Below are 14,987 nucleotides of genomic sequence, written 5' to 3' on the forward strand. Positions count from 1 at the left end.
TATAACGCTAATGCAACTATTCTTCTTGGTCGTTCTCGGTAATATTATTTAAATTTGGCGGAATTTCGTGCAGGTCGATCATTTATTCTCGACAGGATACGTTGTAGTCACATTGAGATGATAGATAACAACTTTTGATTTAATCTCGTACAGTGTCACGTGACGTCACACGAGTATGATTGAGGGGTTTGCTAAAAAATACATTTAGTATATGATAAATTTTTAAAAATGTATACTTGACGTCTCGAAACATATCGCTTTCTTCTTCAGAATAAACCGAAACTGAAATGTCAAGAAGCCTAAACTGATGACGTGGCAATTGTTCAGCCATTGACAATTGCCACGTAACCAAAAGATACATTTTGCTCGTGTGAAAATGGAAAAAATTATATACAAAATAAAACTATACGTTCGTAAATGACATTAAACTAACAAAAACAACTTAACCTGGTCTCTTTTTATTTGATTCTGCTACAACGAAAAGAAAAAGTTAATTAGATAATCCCTTGCGCTCCCCTTGTGCCAAAAATGATCAGTCGAGCGGTTGATTTCATAAATTTAGTTCTGCCTATCCAGAAATATGTTTGAAAGTACATAATAATTTTACAGGACCCCGCACAAACCTTAAATTAACTTACTTCGACATTGACCTTCAAGATCATTTGAAGAGCAAATCTATTTTTGAAAATGGGAACCTCTATTTTTGACCCCAGATTGAGAAAGAGCGCAACATTTTTAGAGTAGATAAGTACTTATGGCTCGTTTAAGTTTAGACAGATACGTTCATTTACGTTTAGATAAGTACTTAAGGCTCTTCTTCTTCGTCAAGGTCAAATTGAAGGACACCGTCCGATGTTCCCCTCCTAACCAATAAGGGTTATTTTCGGATTGGTAGCTCCCCTGACGAAATATTCAAGTGCGCAATTTAAAATATTTTGTCCTTGAAATAACCTTTAAAAGTCATTCCAAAGAAGAGCCTTAAGTACTTATCTAAACGTAATATTTTACGCTCTTTCCGAATCCGGGGTCAAAAATAGAGGTTCCTATTTAAAAAATTAAATTTGACCTTCACATAACCTTGAAGGTCATTGTCAAGGTCAAATTGAAGAACACCTTCCGATGTCTCTCTCCGAACCAATAAGGGTTATTTTCGGACTAGTGGCTTCTCTGATGAGGTATTCATGTACATAATTTAAAATGGAACACCCTGTAGGTATATGATCCAAAATCGTATATCTAATTACTATGCGGTCCCGAGAAATGTTTAATTTTAGGGGACTGTGCTCCTCGGTATCCCGAAAACTATTTTTTAACTTTTTGTCCATCGACACTTGATCAGGAGGATATCAAGTACATACTATTAAAAACCCAGACAAATCCATCTGGAACTGAAATCTATGAGCTTTGTGCGGGGTTCTTTAGTAAAATATTATAGTTTTCTTGGTTAATATATCATATTAAATTTATTCTGTTATTACTTACACCCTATATCTAACCTAATAAACAAGAATTTTAACCGATGATATTGCGGAAAACAACTATTTTGTGCAACATTGAGTTATTTCTAAAAGTTTTCTAAATTTAGTTATATATTTATTAAATCCATTTATAAGAAGGCCACTTGAAAAAGCAACCCTTTAAGTCCAGAAACAGCTAAGATCTATCTATCGCAGTGATTTGGTGACATGATCATTATTTAATGATTTTAAAATTTGAATTTATTTGAATAAGCTTAATATACATATTTAAAATAAAGTACAATGATCATATCTAAAACCATAAATAGAAGTTATACACTTTATTTAAACATGCACTATATGTAATCAATATGTATAGGTAAGACATCTTCGTGACATTCCTACAATGAGCCTACCTTCTTCTTACTTCACCTTGACGATTATTCTCGTTAATAATAATGATTATTGAATCTAGATCGCTGTGAATGGGCTCGAGTGAATTTTGTGTCTACACTTATATACAAGATTTACTCTTTCTTGTTGTGGATATTTTAATACACTATAAATAATCGAACAATATAATAAGTTTATCATTTTAATGAAGCGTATGGCCACTAAAGCGGTTATTATGCTCTACAAGACCTCTTGTACGATTCAAAGAGCAGTTAATGTTTTTTTTTTTATTAACAAAAGTACTTCGACGTAACCTGAAATTCACTCGTCTAAATTTGTAAATAATTAAAAAAAATATTTGGTTGTATGTCAATGTGTACTGTTCTTTATTTCATAAAGAGTGTGAAGTATGTTACAAATTATTATAGGCACTTTAAAAACAAGAGTTTTGAAACATCCTGTACATGATTTGTTCCAATAATGGCTCCATAATTTTAAATTAGTTATACATACTTACAAACTACGAAAATGTAAATTATGTCGAAAATATTACGTTATTATTATTAAAAGAAAAACCGATAAAGTTGATATTAGCAATTTAGTCCACTTGTCTTTGTGACTTATTACAATTTAATTTAAACATTGAAGTATGATAACTGTTATTTACTTTTTTAAATAAACATTGAAAAGTTATGGTTAATTGGATTACCAGTACGGTACGAAAGAGAAATTAAAAAGCACGCAAGGCACCTTTATCGTCTGTGTTTAAAGTAGTCTGGAATTTTCTGCAATTTATTTGCATTAGCTGTAAAAACTCGAAGATAAACCGTACAACCGTCTGGCAATTTAGCAGGTATTGTTCCATATCCAGCAGGGTTACTTTCTCGTTCAGCGGCGTTTTTAACAGAAAATTTATGTATAGTAAAAATTCAATCGGCTCAGCAGTAACATCACGTGTTGTGGCGTACAAGTAATTCGCAAATTCATGTCGTTTTTAGGATACCGGAGAAAATCGCCCCAGAACGAACCAAAGGAACGGCAAAGGAACTGACCAAGGGAATATCGCAACCATGGGTGAGTCACAGATTGTAGTAACTATTAACGTTATTAGTTTTATTATACGCGGTTGTAGGTTAGGTATGTGTACTAGTGGGTTATCAAGGTTAAGACGGTTGAGTAATCGAAAAATACGTGTACGTTCTCGGACGTGTTTGTTATTCAAATTTAAGCGAAAATATCCCACAATAAGTGGTAGGCAGGATGAATGTGCGGATCAGTGACTGGAAATGCATTTCGTTTAACCTTTGAATATTTATCGTTTTTTAAATTGTTTGTCCGAGTTACATAAAGTTTTAAATGATACGAAACGGTGAAAGAACAAGAACATGCTGTACTTCACTCTTTCCAAAGTGTACGAGTCCGTGACAACTGAGAATTGTACCAAATCGAAAGTGCCGGTAAAAACCTTTTATTTAAAAAAATGGCATTGCGTTTCCGCGCTGAGGAGGCCATTTCTTTGTAGGAGTTTATTTTCTATTGTTAACAGCGTTGTTTGCTTATAAATATTATTGTTAATATCCTTCAGGGACATTTTATTTATCGAGCGAATCGAACGGTTACTGAATTTGAACACCTTTGACTTTATGTCGACTTATTTTTAGTATCTCGTGATGTTATTTTATGCGATATACCGATAGGTAACAAAAGAAAGAATCGTAGAATACTAATGATTTTCGAATATCCAAATAATTATTGATTGCAAGTCATCCAATAAAAGTTTAATTGTTTCAATTGATACTGTTTGTTCGAAAATTAACCGGGGGCAGAGGTCGTATTATCGGTGGAAAAATTAATTGGCCATATCGTCCTTATTAATTTAGATCTTCCGAAACATTAAAATCGTATGTCATCTTGAGTGCTTGTACATACATACATACCTAAATCAAAATTAACAGAATTGTCTATTATTATACAGGGTGTTTCTTAAGCAGAGGTCAAAAATCCAGGTTCGCATTTTGTGGCTAAAAATAAGGGTTATTTGTTATATAAATGTTTGGTCTTAAGGCAGACATTGTCCAGCTACAGCGTGTCAAAAATTAAAAGAAAAAAATCAGTTTTTAATTTTTAATTTCTAAACCGCTAGAGATAATTTAACCAAATTCGGTTTGCATATTTAATATGACAGTAGGTATGAAACAAAAAATTACCAGCTTTGGAAACTTACCAGTGGCGGAGGTGTGGGTATCATCGATCATTATTTTGCCAAAAAAATATATTAATCTGTACAATATTACAAATAAAATAAGTCATCATATGCGCCATCGTGTTATCTTCACTTTTTGTGTCTTTACACTTTTTTGTATTCCAAACCGATTTTTGACCTCTACTTAAGAAACACCGTCTATATCTACAGATTATTTAACTTCAAAGCAGATGTATTTGTATTTTTTTGCATGTGCGAAATATTTTAGGGGGTAGTTACCGAAGTTATTTTGTAAACATAGGTCGGAATATGATTCGCGATGCTTCGTTTCTGAGATACAGTGTTTACATTTTAATTTTTTATTAATTTTTATTAATTATTTCAGTTATAAATATATTGACTCGAAATTTGATATTTGTATTTTATTTAGAAATATTGAAATATTGACAGCAACCTACTAGATAATGTATCAACAGAAATTAAAAATACTCAACTTGCAGTAAAATATGTTTTATTTTTTCCTCAAAAACGGTGCATCCTACGAAAAAAATTGAAGAGACCAATTTCATTCAGAATTGATGGCGGAATTCTAAAATAATTTGAAAACGGGAAAAAGTCAGTGGCGTATCATTTTTTTGTATTAAAAAAGGTCGTGGCATTCTAGCACGAACGCCACTGGTACAAGTAGATATATTCGGATCACCCCGAAAAACGCACAGTTATCCCTCTAAAGCGTTTTTCAAATTTCCAGCCAATATATTTAAAACTCTGAAATAATTAATAAAAATAAATAATAAATTAAAATTTAAATACTCTGTATGTTGTAAACTAAGCATATTTCGACCTCCTTTTATATAAACTTGTTTTCACAAAATAACTTCGGCAACTGCCCCCTAAAATATTTCGCAGTTATTTACAAACACCCTGTACATAATTTATTTGAACTCTTGTCTACGCCATTACTGGACAGTTCCCGAGCTCGGCTGTTGACTGTTGCCTTTTTAAAGCAAACGATGCGCCGGATATTAAAAAAAAATCCGAATATTTTGATGTAATAAAAAATAAATAAAAACACTAATCAGGTAGGTACACTCTATTTTTACGCCAACAACCGATAAAGCACCAAATTTTACTTCTGAATATAAGATCAGAAATTGTTTTCTGTATGTCCTTGGAGGTTAAACACCGCAAGTTGCAAGGTCAAACTAAGGTCAACTTATTATCAAATGGAATACGTTATTTTTTTGTGAGCAACTGATTCAGCGACAAATTTTGTCAGAATTAGGATTACAGATTTTTTGCCCTTGATTTGAAGGTCAAACTAATTTTTCATGAAAAATAATGGATATAAAATAGAATTTAATTTAACTAAAACTATTAGTGTGATCTTGAATTTTAAAACTTAATGCATTGTTAGAATAATAATTAATATTATTTAACGATAGGCCATTTTGTAGAGTATCTAATCTACTGTTCGGTCAAATCCAAGGTCATCATCTAATATGTAACTCAAAATCCTGCAAATATTTGAAATAATTTAGCATGAAAAATAATGTATTCCGTTTAGTATTTTTAAGTTGACCTTTATTTGACCTTGCATGTTGCGGTGAAGGCCAAATCCAAGGTCACCATCATTGTCACTCAAAATCCTACATTTTCTTCTGTCCAGTTATTCAAAGAAAAATGAGTTTGACCTCTAAATGACCTCCAAGGACATAGAGAAAATTTTTTCTGATTCTAGGTATATTCAGAGGTAAAATTTGGTGCCCTATCAATTGCTCGTATGAAAAATGAAGTGTTCCCTTTAATATTTTCAATTTGACTTTTGTTTGACCTTGAAATTTAAGGTCAAGCCAAGGTCACCAACAAATTGGTTTCTTGATATCCAATGATTTTTATCTGAAACATTTTTTTTGATAGGAGTAACATACAAATACGACTCCCATTCAAATCTACACCCTGTACACAATATTCTGGTTTCTCCAATATTTTCCACATCTCCACATAAAATATTTATTTATTTTGAAAATCAAATCCAAAATTAATTCCAGATGAATATCAGTTACGGAAATTACTTTTCTCATTCAGGAACACAATTTGTTTCCTCATGTTTTTTTTTTTTTTTTTTTCGGAAATAAACATCTGTTATTATTTACGCATACCAGGCATGTTTCTCAATAAACATAAACAGTGTTGTGAAATTAAACGAGCCACACCTTTATAGTAACATTTATTTAACAAAATTACATTTCCTTTGACACATTTACATAATTTAATAATCTAGAACTCTTTGCAAAAGAAACGACGGATATAATCTAAAACGACTTCTAGGTACCACTTAGTAATAATCTCTATTTAGATACAAGTCTCGCCGGCGCGCGGCGGTATCGGCGACTTTCACATTCATTTGACTAGATTCTTAATTTCTCTTGTACATCTATTAGTAATAATAATAAAAACAATAACAATAATTATTACTCTGGAGCAAAGTTCTACGCTAATACTGATTGGTTTTACTCATTTTAGGATATGTTGATATTTGTTTTTACAAAACGATTGTTTTTTTTACCCTGTAATATTATACAGTAACTTTTCCATGATGAAATATATTTTCAGCGCACCTCATTAATTTTTACCGCCTCCAAAACAAAATTGGTATTTAGAATGAGATTGTTTTTTTTTTTTCGGCAACAAATTCAGATATATTTCATCCTAACGATAAGTGGAATGTTCTTTAAAAATATATTTTTTCATATCTTTTGGTATTCACTACTTACATAACTATCGATAAATTTTGCATTAATGTTTTAACATTTTTAAATCGTCTAAAATTGCGTATTAACAGGTGTGTTGTAGCAAGCTGATCTCTTGCACAACCATTTCTGCTTGTAAGCAACACTCAATAATCGATTGTATTTAACTTGTTGCCTAGACGTAGATGGCGGTCACAGAAAAAATTCGAAAACCAACACTAGGTTGGGCCGTAACTGTCTTCGAGGTCTCTACTAATTAATTCATTGTTATTTAAAACGCGTGGTAGAGTTTATACAGTGTTACTCACGTTCTGATGAGGAAAAATTTTTTTTCAAGAGTTTGAGAGAACAAGCAGAAATTTTTATAAAAAATGAAATATTTTTCATAAATTTAAAATACAAAAAGTTTTTCTTCTCCAGAACACAATCGCGGCTGTACACACTGTATATAAAGTTACGGTAAAACCTAATCTTGAGTAATTTCGATCAAAATCTGTATAAGAAAATACACTAACTAATTAGCTAGGCAAATGGAAATGGATGGTTCTTCAACTGTTTTTATTTATTTTTTTTTATTGTGAGACGAATATTCTAATAATTGTGATCTTCCATTTCTTTTGGCGTAGCTGTTTCAATATATACATATAATTTTTTTGGTATATTATATTTATCTATTTTGGTGCATATCTTCTATGATGGTACACTTTATTTGTATATTCCTATACAGGGTGATTCACAATTCAACGAGTCAATATCGTAAAAAAAAAATTGTAAAATCCTTACAGTTTCCGAGAGAAAAATGATTGAAGTTGTAGCCTTTTCAACACTTACATTGCTGGGCTACTGTGGTCTCTAGCGTCATTCGCGTTGTGCGATCCCGAATACTGAAATTCGATTTTAGTATTAAAACGTCTTTGCGATAATGTTTACATTAGTTTTTCAAGTTTCAAAAATATCTTACGTGTATAGCAACTCAAAGTTGATCGATATCGTTTTAATTTATGGTGAAGCAAGACAACATTTGTGTTAGTTCGTAAAAACTGGATAAGCCATGTTTATCAAATGAATCTCAAATTCATTTTATTAATTAATAATTACAATAGCGGCAAAAGCAGTTGAATTTGTTGATATAAAATAGGTGTTATACCTAAAATTTTATTTATTTCTTTCCTTGGGAAAGAAAATCTTTACATTTTTTGCCCGTTTTTTGCCGCCGTGCCAGTCGCCGACTGCGTGCTGTGCCTTGCGCAGGTCAGGTTTTACAGTGGACCAGTTTCCAGTGCCGTGCAGAAGTGTATTTCTAAATCATTTTCGAACTGACCTTTTTGATTTTTTTTACAAAATTGTATTTGTAGGAGTACATTTAAAATTTCTTTTTTTATATACATTCTGAATCACCCTGTATAATCTAAAATTAAACTTATATGCAATGAAGTCTTTAATCAAAACACTCGCTGTTACATCCTGTATATCGTGTACAAATTAGGATTACTTTTATTTAATCCGTACTAATAAGTAATAAGATTTTATTAGTAGGTATTTATACGACATCTTATTTTTTTATCACGGTGTCATATTCTCCTTATAAAACTTTAATGTTATCTACATTAAAATGCTTATTGACTAGCGTAAACGCAAAAAAATAAAATCTAAAATGTAAATTATGACAATATACACAAAATTATTGAGCATGAAAATTTTTAAAAAAGAAGTAGCTATCGTCAGTTATAAATCCACATTGCTCATTTTAATTTATATTTTAAAGTTAATGGGTAAAAAATTTAAATTATTTTTCAACGATTTCTCCCTCAAAATAAATAATGAATTTGGAGGTTGGAGAAACGAACGGCAGCCATGTTGTGACGTCATACCACTCGTTCGCGACTAGTTCATATCCATTCTTGGCTGGATCCCACATAAAACAAAAAACTGCTTGCAGAACATCCCAAAATGTTATTGTTTTGTTATATACAATTTGCATAACCCTGAGATTAATCAGCCGCATCAGGACACCTAGTATACCCAGTTTAATCTGACTTTTATGCCTTAGTGCTAATACTGGTGATGCCAAATTTGGTGATTTTCTGATTTTCCCTAGTTCTAGGGGAAAATATTTCAAATTTGAGAATCTAGAATGATGTCTAGGGATTTCAGACTATTTTTTAAATTAACTTTCATATATTTTTTAAATATCTAGAAATAATTGAGTAATAGACATAATCATGTAGCAAAAATATTAGAAATCTCTTAGAGGTTGTTAATTAAAAATTTAAACAATTGTTTGCTACCACGCTGACTCCAAAACGTCATTTAGTGTGATCGAGATCATTCACAGGGACAGGAGGTTAATTTTTGAGATTGCTCGCTACATGGGAAAGATGGGTAAAAAATTGACCATGCAGAACATCCAGACAGCATAAGACAACAAGCATCTCGTCGACAATGCAATTGTTTTCTGCCGCACTAAATGACGTCACAATTAATTGATCACGTGACAAAATTTAAATATTTACATAATTTTAAACATCTATAATTAACTTGTAGCATTAAAGAAAGTTAATTTCTTTACCACTGTTGGTTGTTGTCTGTTATACAGAGTGTTCCATTTTAAATAACGGATTGCAATACTCGTATTAGGGAAGGACTTTCAAGAGAAACTTTTTAAACAAAAGTTGTAGGTTTCTGAGGGGGACATTCGATGGTGACCTTGATCTTGGCACGAAGGTCAACCGTAGAGGTCATCTGAAGGTCAACTTGGATTTTTAGATGTGGCAGATGTATTTCTGACACAGGAAATGGATAGATGTGGAGAGATAGATGTTACGTTCAGATATGTCTTTATGTCAATGTTTGAGTTATTTTAAGGTCAAATAAGGTTCAGAATACGATTTTGGGATATTTTCTACGACGGACTCTGATTGAAAGTTTTATAGTTTGCTGGGATCATTCGATGATGACCTTGACTATGACCTAGAGATCAAGTTCGAAGGTCCTTCGAAGATTCCTAGTTGTTTTTCAGCAAATTAATAAGTTTTTGACACCTGCGTGGGTATTTTCCAGGTTACCCACCTGGCACCGCTACGAAATACAAATAAAGTGTACCGTTCAAAAGGGAGACCCCAGAACAAGTCGCTTATCACATGTAGACATCACATCGAGAACTTAAACGGCTAGGAGAACGGAAACCATAACGGCTATAATATCACTAAAGTACTATCTCGGGTGATTGCACGTTGACTAGAGTCTGTCTCAGTAGATTCGGCCGGGGCTTCCGGATGTCGTCGCCCTTGTACTTTTTGTGGGTGTTCCACGAGAGGAGGAGCTGGTCCTCGGCCGCCTCGGCTTCGCCGTCGGTCAGGTGGCTCTGGTCCAGGGCCAGGCACAGCCGTCCGCTGGACGTTTCCGAATTCTCGGAGGAGTCGCTGGACCTATTGTCCAGCGAGCTGTTGTCTAGGAGGGGCTTCGTTGTGTTGTAGTAGGACTTCTGGCCGTCGCAGTCGCTGTCTTCGTCCTTAAAAACGTGAAATGAAAAGCGTGACAAAAAAAAATGTTACATTTCAGAGCACCCAATACCTGGAATACTTGAGAAATGTGAAAATGTGAAAATTCATGTTTTTTAAGTACAAAATTGTTGAACAATGACAAACCGTTGCGTCTACAATCGAGATTAGTTGAGTAAAATGTGAAAAATTACACCAATTATCAGCGGATGGAATTGAAATTTTGTATTTTAACCAATTGATTTAATTCAACATATTGAACTTTGTTTGATCCTTTGGCCCTTCCGTTTTTTTGTTGCAACAATACCGATTTTTCTTCTGAAAATCAGATTTATTTGTTTTAAACTTTAACATTTCGATCTCGTTAATTTTTTGTATTTGTTTTGGGCATTGTTCATTAAAATAACGATCATAAAAATGTATCACTCTGTAGGTATCTCATAAATAAATCAACTGTTTGGTTAAAGAATTGTCAGTTTGGAATATTACAATACTTTTTATCAAATTTGCAAGCACATGAAATTTTTAAGAGAACAGGTTAAAGCATCGAGCATAATACATTAAAATACTACTTCCCCTATAAGGCGTGCGTCTACTTCCTTTTAGAACCTTCTCCCTTGAAGAAAATCTCTTCTCTTTATATTTTTTGAGAACAATACTTTGACAATTTATTTTTTTTTTAATTAAACGGCAAAAAAATTAAATGAGCAGAAAAATTTCCAAATTTTTGTGTGATTTTTTTCATAATTATGAGTTAAATACTCATTAAATATCGAAAAAAATAAAATTAAATTTTGAATTTTGTTTACATTTCGTAAATTTTTTTTTCGACATTTGAAACAATGTAAAATAGTAAAATACAGGACGCAAAAATTTTTATTATTTCTTTAAAATTGATTTTTTTTATAATTTTGAATTTTGAAAATAGTAATTAGACGCAATTTTTTTTTTATTTTGAAAAACTTTTTTAATTTGATTTTTTTTCATAATTTTGAATTTTGAAATTAGTAATTAGAGAACGCAAAATTTTTTTAAAAAATTTTGAAAATTTTAGTATTTTCTTTAAGATTTAATTTTTTTCATAATTTTAAATTTTGAAAATAGTAATTAGGGGACGCAAACATTTTTTTTAATTTTCAAAAACAATTATTTCTTTAAATTTGATTTTTTTTTTCATTATTTTGAATTTTGAAAATAGTAATATACAGGACGCAAACATTTTTCTTTAAATTTTGAAAAATTTAATTTTTTCTTTAAAATTGAATTTTTTTTCATAATTTTGAAATTTGAAAATAGTAATTAGACGATAAATTTTTTTTTAAATATGAAAATCAATTTTGTCTGTAAATTTGATTTTTTTTTCATAATTTTGAATTTTGAAAATAGTAATTAGAGAAAAAAAATTTTTTTTAAATTTTGAAAAATTTAGTTCATTTCTTTAAAATTTATTTTTTTTCATAATTTTGAATTTTGAAAATAATAATTAAGGACGCAAACATTTTTTTCTAAATTTGAAAAATTTAATTTTTTCTTTAAAATTGAATTTTTTTCATAATTTTGAATTTTGAAAATAGTATTTAGAGGACGCAAACATTTTTTTTTAATTTTGAAAAACAATTATTTCTTTAAATTTGATTTTTTTTTCGATAAATTTTTTTTTTTATAAATATGAAAAACAATTTTTTCTTTAAACTTGTTTTTTTTTCATAATTTTGAATTTTGAAAATAGTAATTAGAGAACGCAAAAATGTTTTAAAAAATTTTGAAAAATTTAGTTTTCTTTAAAATTAATTTTTTTTTCATAATTTTGAATTTTGAAAATAGTAATTAAAGGACGCAAGGACATTTTTTTCTAAATTTGAAAAATTTAATTTTTTCTTTAAAATTGAATTTTTTTCATAATTTTAAATTTTGAAAATAGTAACTTGAGGATATTTTTTTTTTAAATATGAAAAACTTAATTATTTCTTTAAACTTGATTTTTTTTCATAATTTTGAACATTGAAAATAGTAATTAGAGGACGCAAACATTTTTTTTTAAATTTTGAAAATTTAAATTTTTTTTTAAATTGATTTTTTTTCATAATTTTGAATTTTTTTTTGCTATATCAAGATTATTTAACGCGAAATAGTGAGAAAAATGAAGTAAAAAAAATTTGTTTCATCTTAATCATTAATAAATTCATGTTTGAGGAGCAATAAACTGCTCCTTTAATTTTTTATAAAACTTTGACGATTTAGGAAAGAAAAACGGTTCGGTCGATCGATTTCAAAATTTACAGGCTTTATGATCTATATTGAGCTAAAAAAAACCTACAAACATTGGAACTTTTTGCAGAATTTGCAAAGTAGTTGTTGATTTTCGAAAATAGCAGAAAATTTAATTTGAAATTAAGTAATTGAAGTTGATGAATCAGGCCAATGGACTCTAGCATTGATTAAATCAGAAAAAACATTTCTGAGCCCATGTGCAGTTTTGAAAAAAAATAAAATTTTAAAATTTTTGCCTTGCATAATTTCTTTTGATTTCACCGACCGAAGTTACAAACAAGCTTTCACTAAAAACTTTAGAATCACTAAAAAATTTAGAAATTTTTCCGCTCCTTTAATTTTTTTGCTGATTGTAGTTCGTATATTCAATGTACACCTTAAATTTATTTTTTCTACAACTCGGTCATAATTAAGAATACACAAATTGATGATCTCATTGCACCATAACCTTATAACCCGGAACCCTATAACTCTGCAACCCCACAACCACATAACCTCGCAACCCCATGTTGTTATTTGAATGATTTTGGTCGCAAAAACTCACGATCGCTGATTGTACAGTCAAGGTATTGTCAAGATGTTATATCTTTTTGAAAAAAAAAAAAAACCCAGGTGACCCAAGGTGATGGGGTTATTGGGTTATGCTGTTACGGGGTTATAGTGCAATAAGACCCTGAATTCGAATGTATTTACAATCAAATGTCTGGTCTAATAGAGCCTATTTTTTTGAGCAGCTGTGTAATTTGTAGAGAAAGAAGGTTCCAAATAGCATTTGTGCATCCTCTACTTATTCTTTCAAGCCCAAAACTTACCTCTCCCCTGTAAAAACACTTATGTAGTCTACAACAACATCCACATACAAACAGCAGCATTGAAAAGACGTTCCACTAGAGTTAAAGTACAACTTTTATCTCTGTCAGTAGAAAAGAACATTTAGCAAGACCAGAGTTGCAGTGGCAAACAGAACACACTAAAACGAAGGACACCCCGCGCCTGTGTGTGCGTGTAAGTCGTGCGTCTGCTAGAGAAAAATGCCCTGTACCTTGTATCTCAGCTGGCGCCATTTCCTCTCTATCAGAGTCGAAGCTGAGGTGCTGTGCTTCTTGGTGATCTCCCTGCTGGGGGTGTTGGGGTTCGAGTTCTTGTCGCTCTCCTCGGAGAAGGCTCGCGTTATCAGTATCTTGGGCGATTTCCTGGGGGTGCTCTCCAGCACGTCCTGCACGGCGGCGGTCTTTTTCGAGAGCTTGTCGTGCTCGAAGCTGAACAATTTGGTCAGGAGGATGTTGGTCGGGCTCGATTTCGTCGGCGACGTTTTGCCCTGTTTCTTCAGCTTGATGTAGATCTCGTCCTCTGTGATCGTCGCCACTTCCTGGTTGTTAGTCGGCACCTGGGGAATTTTCTTTGTCTTAGTTATCGGTAAAATTTATAGGAAATTAAATCGAATATAAGAAAAAGGGGATAAATGTCAGGGAAGATTAGGATGGCAAATAACAATGCACTTCTTTTTATCATAATGAAAGTTCGGGACACATGGCACTTATAGAAAGTTCTAACTGGTTATTTTCTGAGAAGGTGTTCATTTTCACATTTGTAAAGCAAGTCCGGTTCTGTTAGGAACCACGAGTCCCCGAACTTTAATCAAAACAAATTGATTTAAATATAGGGTCGAAAAAGGTAATATAATAAAATGGAGAAAATGTTAAGTAAGCGCACAAGTATATATGTATCTTTTTTAGTTTTAATTTTGGTACGTCGAAAATCGTGAAAAATATATTTTAATATCATACTAAATGTCACTGGTATCCTGTCTCGAGTTCTGTGTAGTCTGTTGTTGGGTATTTGGAGTTCGCTTTCAATTAGGTTTGGGCCTCTGAGGTGGGTAATACGATTTACATAATATAATTTGAGCTCACAGTTTAAAGGAGATGTACGGCAAAGTAATGCGCAACTGGAAAACATATAACTTTCGACCGACACACAATCATTTGTGTGAAAGGTTTTTTTTCTTCATTACACCAGGAGTTATGTCTGCTATAATACGAGGGTAGTCAACATTTTAGCCAAACTTAAGTTTCACTTCAATTTAAATTAATTCAAATCAACTCTAAAAATTTGTCTAATACTCCAGTCGAATTAGATCATAAACCTAGAAACTTCAAACTTGTTTTTTGCAACTAATTGTTTAATTAACTAAACGTCAAGTTTAGAAGTTAATGTCGTAGATGTAGGTTCTAATTGATCCAAACAAACGTACCGAAAAAGAAAAATTTCAAACAGTTGAAATTAAGTATAGCCCTTTACAATTAACAAAGTAAGACTTGCAAAACAGCGTTATAAACAAATTGTTCCAGGGTCAGGCAAAAGCCGCTCGGGAATTTGCTCTTTTTGTATTAAGTAGAGCTCCTTTTTT

At 31.5% G+C, this 14,987-nt stretch overlaps 2 protein-coding genes across 3 annotated transcripts in view; one reads left to right on the forward strand and one right to left on the reverse strand.

Moving 5' to 3' along the window:
• The window catches only part of LOC108903462, a 105,567-nt gene that overhangs the window by 17,658 nt on the left and 72,922 nt on the right, over window positions 1-14,987 (forward strand). For both annotated transcript variants that reach the window (XM_018705659.2, XM_018705657.1), the window contains exon 2: window positions 2,849-2,924. In XM_018705659.2, coding sequence (XP_018561175.1) covers window positions 2,921-2,924 — 4 coding nt within the window. In that variant the 5' untranslated portion in view covers window positions 2,849-2,920. The remainder of the gene's footprint in view (window positions 1-2,848; window positions 2,925-14,987) is intronic.
• The window catches only part of LOC108903459, a 141,684-nt gene continuing 134,854 nt past the window's right edge, over window positions 8,158-14,987 (reverse strand). The window contains exons 8-9 of the mRNA XM_018705654.2: window positions 13,620-13,964; window positions 8,158-10,317 (exon numbers count right to left, since the gene is read on the reverse strand). Of these exons, the coding sequence (XP_018561170.1) occupies window positions 10,012-10,317; window positions 13,620-13,964 (651 nt within the window). The 3' untranslated portion in view covers window positions 8,158-10,011. The remainder of the gene's footprint in view (window positions 10,318-13,619; window positions 13,965-14,987) is intronic.

The sequence above is a fragment of the Anoplophora glabripennis genome, unplaced genomic scaffold (genome assembly GCF_000390285.2).
Source record: "Anoplophora glabripennis isolate ALB-LARVAE unplaced genomic scaffold, Agla_2.0 scaffold82, whole genome shotgun sequence".
Taxonomy (NCBI): domain Eukaryota; kingdom Metazoa; phylum Arthropoda; class Insecta; order Coleoptera; family Cerambycidae; genus Anoplophora; species Anoplophora glabripennis.